The 9,852-nt window shown below is 51.8% G+C and overlaps 1 protein-coding gene across 1 annotated transcript in view; it reads right to left on the bottom strand.

Annotated features, from left to right (window-relative positions):
- Positions 1 to 6,630, bottom strand: part of SNX1 (sorting nexin 1) — a gene marked incomplete at its 5' end in the record, with an annotated part of 11,550 nt that extends 4,920 nt beyond the window's left edge. The window contains 7 exons of the mRNA XM_010283021.1: positions 282 to 357; positions 1,104 to 1,182; positions 1,721 to 1,862; positions 2,855 to 2,898; positions 4,117 to 4,183; positions 5,464 to 5,600; positions 6,528 to 6,630. Coding sequence (XP_010281323.1) covers positions 282 to 357; positions 1,104 to 1,182; positions 1,721 to 1,862; positions 2,855 to 2,898; positions 4,117 to 4,183; positions 5,464 to 5,600; positions 6,528 to 6,630 — 648 coding nt within the window. The remainder of the gene's footprint in view (positions 1 to 281; positions 358 to 1,103; positions 1,183 to 1,720; positions 1,863 to 2,854; positions 2,899 to 4,116; positions 4,184 to 5,463; positions 5,601 to 6,527) is intronic.
- Between the last annotated feature and the right edge of the window lie 3,222 nt (positions 6,631 to 9,852).

Below are 9,852 nucleotides of genomic sequence, written 5' to 3'. Positions count from 1 at the left end.
AGGAATCTTGGCATGGATTTCCAAGAACGAAGACTACCCGTGCTCTCAACGTGCGCCCCCGCCATGACGCAAGCAAGCTAGGCCAGAGCTCGTGACGAGCGTACAGCGCTTAGACAAGCGCTGACACACGGGAGAGAGTCCTGCTCTTGTCGTCATCAGTTAAGAGCTCTTACAGGGTTCTGCTGGTTCTCGCTGAGCTTTGAAGCATGACGTCTCATTAACTGTTGTGTACTGTTTCTTTCCGTACTTCCAAGGTAGCTACGTTACTCCACACTACTGACCTCCTCCTTTTCCAAGAACTCCCTCACGTCTGGGTCCTGCAGCATTGTTGGATGGCTGACCACTCTTCGTAGGTACCTGCGGAGAGGAACGTGCCAAGAGTTACTTCAGTTGTAGCAAACCTGGCTCCGAGCCACCACAGGTCAGCTGCGACGCACTTGTTATTTACTCTGAAATGGTAGTTTGATAGCTGGAAGTCGGGCCCAACAGGCTGTTCTCGTCACCCACCAAGAGTCCTACCTCCCTGTGGACTCTAGTGAGACCAGCCTGCAAGACCAGACCTGCCAGGCCTTTGATTAACGCTTGCTATGGCAAGAAAGTTACTTCATATGCCAAGAGATCAAGATCCAGCCTTACAGCTGTAGCAATGACACTTTTAACAGCTCTTTCAGAGGCTGAAGCTGGAGAGGAACAGCATCCTGGTGCTAACCGAACAGTCAACATGGGTGGCAGAGCAAAGGCCACCTGTGGCTGTGTAGTTAGGGTAAAAGATAAAGATCCAGTTCTTTCTTACCAGATCTGCACTGCATGTACCATTACTTATCATCCATACTTCTGGGCTCTTGAGACAGCTCAGTTTTCTCCCTGGCCTTGTCAGTGGAGTTTGGCCAGATTTGGACCAAACACCAGCAGTGGCTTTCGAAGTTTTACACAGTAAAACTCTGCAACTCTTTGCAGTTGCAACTCTTTGGTGGCCTCCAGGTTTACTGCAAACCTAGAAGCAGACAGCTTTTCTCATGCAGGGAGGAGAGTGCAGCCAGTCTGACCTTTCAGAGGTCCCTTCCTTGGTTCAGACACGAGGGGATAGGTGTTGGGGTCTGTACCTCTCTAGAGCAGCCCGTCTTTTTTCTAGGAACTCCGCAGAGGAGGAGTCTTCTTTCCCAACTTTCACTTTGGTCATTCCTAGCACAGAGGGAAGACGCAATTAGCGAGCAGCTTCAAACTCAGCACACAAGGTAGTGTGGTTTATTACAAAGTACAGACTACCAGGGTGAGAGTAGAGGAGAGGCATTTTACAACAGGGATTAGACCTTGCATCAGCAAGAGCTACTTGGAAAATTAAAATCTGCCAATACCTAGCATCTAGCAGAAGGTGACATCCAGAAAAGAGGTAGAGCAATGCCAAGGAAGACTGGAAGGGTTACAGGTCTGGATTCACGTGAACAGCAATTCAGTGACAGCACAGAGGATAAGGTTTTACTCAACATCAAGCAGATGTGGAGGCATCTGCAAACTCAAACAAGGCTTCAAGCCTGGAGCTCCAAGTATGGAACCAGAGTTCTGTCTGTGCCACAGAACCCAGATTATTTTCCACACCTGCTTCCCACGGCTGCTCTGCAGCTTCCCTCTCAGCTTTGAGACTGCAGGCGGGCTTGTCCTTCGGGCGCAAAGCTCGCCATCAGAAGGACCGGCTCTAGCGCCCTGCACCTCCACCACTCACCTATGAGGCTCTTCTCGGGCGGTGGAGGAACGATGAACCCATTTTGGGCATGCTTCTCCGACAACTTCTCATAGAGACCCAGAAAGTCACTGAACCTCCTTTTCACTGAAAACTGCTTGCTCCTGAACATTGGCATGCTCGTCTGGGGGAAGAGACAAGACTCAGATCAGACTCACCCAGGGAAGCTTGTCCCTGCACGCACAGCCTTGCTAGCTCTATCTGCTGTCACTTCTGGGCATAAAGCAGGACAGCTTGAGCTCTGCAAGATGAGAAGTGAATAGAGCAAGCTTCAGCCTAGGTTTTCAGCAGCTTACCTCCCAATAGTTCTCCTTGGACCAAGCAGCCACTAAATAACAGAGCAGCTGTTGCCGCAGCCAACATCGCCTAATTCCATCATCCCTGCTCCCCACAGGAACAGGGACTGCTGTCAGGTCAGACTTTATCACCTTAAGACTACAGGGGCCACCAGTGGCTTTTGACTGTGTTTGCAGAGCAGGATTGGAGGCTAACAAGTCCCCCAGTCCCCTTCACACACCATCAGCTTCAGACCACAGGATGCCCGTAGCCCAGCAGCTGCTGTACAGACAGCTAGAACAACTTCTTTGCAGAGCTTGGAGCAGCACCCCAAAGCTCCAAGCAGGGCAGCAGCTGTAGCAGGCTCGATTTCTTGCGACTAGCCCAAGGAGAGCAGGTCCTGACATGAAACTAGTTGCTGCAGCAGCTCTTCAGCGAGAGCTGAGCTCAGGTCAGCTTAATCTGATGCGACCACCAGCACAGAACCATTAGCAACATCCCCCATGTCTGGAGCTCTCCCTAACAGATGTCACTCCTGCTGCTCGCTCCAACGCTGAGCACCAGTTATCAGCCAGGTCTGTAAAGAGGTAATTTTTTGGGGGGGAAGAAAAAACCCACAAACCAGCCACCTTTCGAACAGGTTCAAGATGTATTTCTCAGCTAGGCTCATCCTTTGATCTGTAGGAGTAGATTATAACTCCTGAACCCACATAACAAGGCATTCAGACCTCCTGTCTATTTAGGTCACCGTTGGCTTGGCTAAGAAAGGACAGTCCAGCTGTCTTGCAAGAGTGGAAAAACAACAGCAGCCCATCTCAGGGGCGACGAGTTAAGACATACCTGTGTTGACACTTTGTAGGCTACGTACGCGTTCATGCCATCCCCTATGGAAAACAGGAACAAGGCATTAGCACCACAAGATCAGCACTTTCCACTGTCACCTGAACGCAAAGCACAAGGCTCCTGCAATCCTCTGCCCTCTCCCTGCTTCAGTGGTGCCGACCTTTGATCTGATGGAGCCCCAGATCTTTGCACAGAACCTTCGCAGGCAGCATCTCGCTGCAGGACCCTGGCTGCCTGCCCACTAGGCATTTCCCTGACCTGACTGCTTAGCCCTCTTTTTACTTCCCAAGGCAGCCAACACCGACAATCAGGCGCTTGTTGCGCTGACAGCGCTTGGGCTGACTCCACGCATCTGCTCGGCACGCAACAATTCGGCGGCTGTGCAGCACATGAAGCAGTCTATTCAGAGGATGCAAGTCAGACAGCCCCTGGCTGCATGTGGTTGGATTCTGAAACATCACGGGCAGTTTTCTTCAGCTAACGCAGAAATCCCCTTGTTTGGCAAAGGGAAGGTTTACCTGGTAGTTCAACCGAAGGGCATCCTCAGAGGTCTGATGCTACCCCTAATACACCTCTGATTTACAAGTCAGTGGCACCCCCCAGCTCCAGAGATCGCAAGCCACGGAATGAAAACAAGCTACCACGCGTGAAGCTGCTCTGCTGGCTGGGATCAGATGTTACCTTGCGTCCTCCGCACCCCAGGGATCACCACGTAGCTGGCCATGTTTCTCTGACCCCCACTTTCAAGAGAGAGAAACCCTCTTGCTTCTCAGTTTGAAGCCAGAGCTGCTTCCCCGGCAAGCATAGCTGCCAGGGAAGGTGCCAGAGCATGAAGCAATACACTTCATTTTAGGTTAAGGCAGTTTTGCCTCCTCCTTGCCAGCTGCACGCAGGACACTGCTGCCTGGAGGTCCAGTCAAGTTGGTCACCACAGTTTCAGACACCAAGTTCTACTACTGCAAGCATCGCATTTCACCCTCCCCAAAAACCTGCTCCTGCCTTTGAGGTCCCTGGCTTTACAGAATCTGCTTCTGCCTTGCTCGTTTGTGACCTAGGTATTTTCCTTTGTATAGCTCCATTTCGTCTGGATGTTGGAAGAAGTCTTGGAGAAGTTACTCCAGGATCAAGTTTGTGCTTGCAGAAATAGCTCAAAAGCTGGAGCTGGGGCACACAGATGCGACAGCTGCGTTCAGTCCTACTGCCAAGCCGAGCTCCTCTAACTGTGCTTCACCACACAGCGAGACACGACGTTAACTCACCAACTTTCTCTGGGTCACTCACTCCGACAGTCAGCTCGAATTTGTCCTCCTGTTCTTCCTCTTCCAGCTGTTTGGAGTAAGCACATGAGGACAGCAAGTTAAGACTAGAAATCCAGGCTTCAATCCCCCCCAAACCATGAAGTCCTGTACATCACAGTGAGCTTGTCACACAGCCAAGGCATCTTTGGCACTTCAGTCTGGCCAAGGCCATCCTATAAAACCCTCAAGCTTCTCACTTGCATCCAGGGTACACATTCCAAGGATCCCAAACTGGATTTGTCTTTACTACACCACTATCTGCACAAGCTGATGTACAAACTGCTGAGCCCCAAGGCAAAAAGCTCTGTGCAAGATAGTTCCCTTTGGGGTCTTACATCATGATTTCAGTTCTCATCCGAAAAATACTGAACCTACGCAGAAGGCAAGTTGTACGGTGTAGGCACACAGGGATGGAAAGCCAGGATCGCAACAGGCAGACCCAGTCTGGACAGGGCTTTTCATCGTACCCTGCTTTGCTAAGGGCCAGTGGGCAGCTATGCCAGCAGTACTGCCTCTGACAGACCACGGCGGCATCAGGCTTGCTTAGCAAGCATTGCAGTGCCTTGTTAGTGGAATGGTGTCAAACAACTGGGTGAAGCGCAACTGAGACTGGCCTCAAATGGCCTTTGGTCTGTGAACCCGAAGGTGACAGCTTATCGGTTTGCTGATCAGCTCAGCGTCCTCGCCTAGCTCTGCGTTGCTCCTTCACTTAAGCCAGTCTAAAGCCAACCTGAGACACTACTCCTGATGGCACTACAGAGTCCGTCCTCGTGAGCTCAGGGGTGCTCGGGGCAGAAAAGGAGCACTTGCCTTGTCTGCAAAATAGTTTCAGTCTCTCTACAGAAGAAACCCCAGATTTAGGCTAAGTACCACCTGATTAACTGGGCTTGGCAACCAGACAAGTTCCACACAAGCACCCTGTGCTCTCATGTCACCTGGGAGACTGTTTGTTTTAAAAACACAGACAAGGGCAGCGACACCACTTGCCCCATCTGCAGCAATACAATGTGCTGGAGCGCCGAGCCAGAGCTCGGGCCCTCGGGACCAGATCAGCCCCTTGCTGTTTCAGCTTTGGAAGCAGCCTGCACCACCACACGAGCAAGAATGCCGTCAGGCTGACCTGAGCCCCACTTCAGTGGTATCAGTCCCAAACTGATGGCCTGAGATACAAGCCAGGGCATCCAATATGGCAAATGATGCAATTAATTTAATTAAGATGCACATTTACAACTAAGTAAACAGACAGGTTCCTGCCAATTACAGTCTGAAGCAAGCAGGGCAAGTTGGAAAGCTCAGAGCAATTCTCACCTCCTCATAGCTCTTTGGAGGGTTTCTAGAAGAAGAGCTTGCAGCTACTTCTAATGAGGGGGCAGGATTGGATGCTTTGGCCAGTTCCTTCTTCTGGTTGTTTTGCGTGCTGTCTAGCGACAACTCTACAGTGGCATCTGTCAAGAGAAGTTCACAAAGGTCAGCCTCTTTACGTTTGGTTTCTGGAAAGGTAATTTCAATTTTGTCCAAGAGGTTCATGGGATCTAGTGAATAACAATAGTCTTCATTAGCAAAAAACCACCAAGCCATAGGGAGGACACCTGTAAGCATTGGGAAGAGCATGACTTAACGCATCATCACTGCAGTAAGAGCGTGTGATCAATCCTGCTGGAGAACGTTAACTTAATCCAATGAACGTTTTACTCTAGAAGGAGACAGGCATCACCTCCTTGCTGCGTGCTAGAGGAGTTGCACACTAGAACAGCTAAAGCCAAGCTGGATTTTTACACAGCACATAAGCCAGCCTGGAAGGTAGGCTCCTTCTCAGTACACTTCTCCACCCAGAGGAAGTGAAACACCCATCTGTTAGCAGGTGCCTCCAGAACTGACTCTCAGATGCCTCTGCCAGAGGAGTCCCACCATGCCACGGCTGGGGAAGGTCTGACCCTCCTCATTTTCCCCTGCTGAGGGGCATTACGTTTCCAGTTCCATGGGAACAGCCACATTTCTACTAAAGAAGCTTTCCGCCTGTGTGGAGGGAGGAGAAGGTAGAGAACAAAAGTCTTTTAATTCTGAGAAGACACTCACCACCTTACAGTTTAAGCCAACAAAACTAAAGCAAACCCCATTTTAAGCCTCTTCAGCTTCCAAACAGTTAATCCTGCCACATGATTATGCTAGAGACCTGGAGGAGGCTACTCCAACCTTCCCAAAAACACCAGCAGGTCTTACCGCTTCCAGAGTGGACTGGAACATGAGTTTGAGATAAGGACCTGCGATGGTCTAGAAATACCCACGACCTGCACGTCATGCTTAAAAAGGCAGATCACTCCAGGCTTAGCGTTCAGAAAGCCCCAGCAAACACTCAGTAGATACAGACTTGCCTGCAAATAAGTCCTGATCATCTTGGTCTACACGAACCCCATTCTCTTTGGAGGTGCTGGTGACAGGGAGAAGAGATTCCCTTTTCAGTGCCGTGGGCTTGCTCTGTAAGAGAGTTAAAAGCACATAAGAGGTTATTTACACTGAGGAATGGAGGCTGGAGGACCAAACAAATCATCTTCCTAGCCACTGCCATGCAGGGTCACTACTACGAGTCTCATGTGAGCACAGTGGCCGGAGGACATCACAGACCGCTTCCCTTCCACCCACCCTCAAGCCTTGCGATCTCTGCCAGCAAGGCTGTACTGTGGCATGCGAGTTGTTAAGGACACCAAGTGCCACGTGAAACTTCAGAGCCAGTTTCGACCCTGGTTTTTAGCAGGTCACTGGGACATGCCAGCTCACAGGCCAAGCGCCTCAGCCCCGGTTCTTCTGCTACAGGCGTCAGGAGCAATAGGAGATGCCTTGGGAAAGCCAAGTTGCTGCGGCTGGTGGCAGAGACACACAGCGATTTGCTTGCCTGAAGGCAAGACACCGGGGACTGCGGAAGCCTTGTCAGCAGCTTAACTCGTGCTAGCAGTTCAACTGCTACCACGAGCCAAGCTGCCCTTCCCCGGAGGGCTGGTTAGGACCTGTGTGAAGGCAGCAGCTCACTTCCAAGAGGTGCCAGAGGAGCTCACGGGCTCCGCTGCCCCGGCACTGCTGGGAGCCGGCTTTGCGGAGCCGCACCGTTCCCCACTACAACACCCTTTGCAGCAGAGACAAAGCTGCCGCAGCTGGACGAAGGCCAGGCACGGCTCTCAGGGTTTTGCAAAGCGATGCTGGCAAACTCTTGCACACCACGCTTTGCAACCCAAAGCTCGTGCTCCTCACTTATGGCTCAGCTGGGACAAGCCGGTCCCAAAGCCCCAGGGCCAGGGCTTACACCACAGATGAAAACAGCCCCTTGAGCACAGAGCTTTGCTGGGGGACTGTCCCAACTACTGGGAACAGGCTTGGAGACAAGGTGAAAGCCCACCCATGAGCTTGCATGCCAACCAGTCCACCACCCCAGAAGGCAGAGCTGTTTTTTTTGCATTCCTGCTGCAGGCAAGCGCTACAGACGCTGGCATCACAAGTCATCCCTCATTTTGCAGGCAGACAAGCAAGTACAAGTTATTCCAAGCAAGAATCGGACAGCAAGCACTATTCTTTAACGTCTCAGCAGAGAACAGAACAGGTCTTTGATGGCCAGTAAATGGAGCACTATTAGCAGCAACTCCGAACGGACAGGGTCCTTGGTGCTTTCTTCAGCGAGGAAACACCATCAGTTCCCACTGCTCCTGAAGGAGTAAAGCGGTGCTAACGCAGCTCCTCCTTGAGGTAGGCCCAAGTATTTGGGTACATAAAACATCAGCGTCGTCTGATGGTGAGTCCTCCTGCATTTTAGGATGTTTTCCTGGAGGAGAAAGCTGGGACCCCTCCCAGCTTGAATCAGAACAGTTATAGGCAGGAGCTACATTTGCTAGTGATGGAGCGTAGGGAGCAGAGATATCCATGCCAAACATCACACCCAGATCCACCCCAGGGTCCTCCAGACCGGTGCCCAAGCCAACAAGAATGCTACCACCAGAGCAACCTTCTCCAGCCAGCAGCCAAGCCAGTAAGAGGGCTGCTAACACCGCAGCGACCTACGTTAGGGACATTTATAGCAGGTCTCATTCAGATCCTCTGCTTCTGCAGGAGCTCTTCAAGCTGGTAAAGAAACACCACTCCACAAGGACAAGGTAAGGTGGGCTCTGAAGTTTTCCTAATGAGTCTCCCAGTTTTCAAACGCAGAAAAGGGCTATCTGCTTTTCTACTGCAACTGGGTCTCAGTTTGGTTTAAATTTAGCTTCCAAGACTATGAAAGTACCACGCCCTGTTCCTACTTCTCCATCTGCTACCTCAGGAGAGCCACGGCCTCTTTTAGATCAGCCCACGACACAACATCCGTCACCTGAGGCCCGATGCACCCCAACCACCATGCATGCAGGGAGAAGCTCCTTACGTCCCCCCGTGCAAGCCTGATGCCTACCACAGGAACCAGACCTCACGTCAGAAGAGCTGGCCCTTCAGGGCATCCCTAGAGAGGACTGTGGTCATGCAGGGATCCAACCTTGGTCAGATGGATGAGGTCCAGCTCTGGTTATATTTGTGTCTGACCCAATTGCTTCTTTGCTGCCTACTGCACAATGGCTAAGCGCTGCCAAGCCACCTAAACGCCAGCAGCCAGGTGGATCTGCCTTAACCAGCCTGACTCCCCTGCTTCACAGAAAGTGTTTTGCTAACACTCAAGGACAGACAGGGAGGCAAAGACACCGGGTCATGCAGAAGAACCAAGTATGAGTTATGACAGTCGCCTCAAACAACACTAAGCACCTGATAAGCTGCTTTAGCTTAACAGGCTCCAGTTTCGGCAAAGGGTGGCTTTATTTGTGTGAAAGCCCATGGCAGTTGGCACTCGTCGGTTTTGGGAGGCTGTTTCTACCACAAAGGAATGAGCCACCTACTACATCTTCCAGTTCTTCAATGATGAAAGGTCCTGAGAAATTCAAGACCATGACTGTGAGCTGGTGCCAGCCAGAGGTATCAGCATCTTCCTCTGAAGATGCCAAGGTTGCGCTTTTCCATGTTGTTTTCAAAACATACGACTCCACTGCCCCAGTATGCCCAGAGCAGCGTGAAAGTTTCATCCTCACAAGCACACACAAGGCAGCGTCTAGCCACATCTCCCCCAGTCTGCCTTCTTCCCTGCTGCTAAGCCACCAGAAGACAGCCTGCCGCTGAGTGAGCACAGCTCAAGGACATGGCAGCACCAGGCCGGGAGCTTCATCAGAATCGGGGCAGAGACAGCTCCAGCTTTGTGCCGGCGGCAGAAGCTCAGCCAGGCCAGCTCCATTCCCAGCAGCAGGCAAGTTTGCAGGTTCACGGCCGTGACCTCCTGCTCAAGGGAGGACGAGAGTTGTGTCCAACCCAGCTAAAACATCAGGGCTGGAAAACTGCAGATAGGAGAAAGTTCCTGGAGAGCTTTCTGCCAGAGACACCAACTCCTCCTGCCCTGCCGGCAGGAGCAAGCAGGCTGGAAAAAGCCTGGGTGAGGCAGGCAGAGGCTACAGTGTCAGCCCTCACAGGGGACAACGTGACCAGCCTCAGCTTGCAGAGCTTAGGAAATCAACCCTAGTACTTGCAGCAATCAAGCAACCAGGCTGCTGAAGGAGCCGGCTTCTGTGGCCCCTCTGGCAGAGGCTCTCGCTCAGTGCAGGCACCAAACCCAAGAACCTAGGGACAGCGGCTGGCTGGGGAAGG

Source organism: Phaethon lepturus, unplaced genomic scaffold (genome assembly GCF_000687285.1).
Source record: "Phaethon lepturus isolate BGI_N335 unplaced genomic scaffold, ASM68728v1 scaffold42432, whole genome shotgun sequence".
Taxonomy (NCBI): Eukaryota; Metazoa; Chordata; class Aves; order Phaethontiformes; family Phaethontidae; genus Phaethon; species Phaethon lepturus.
This window is presented reverse-complemented; position numbering and strand designations above follow the sequence as displayed.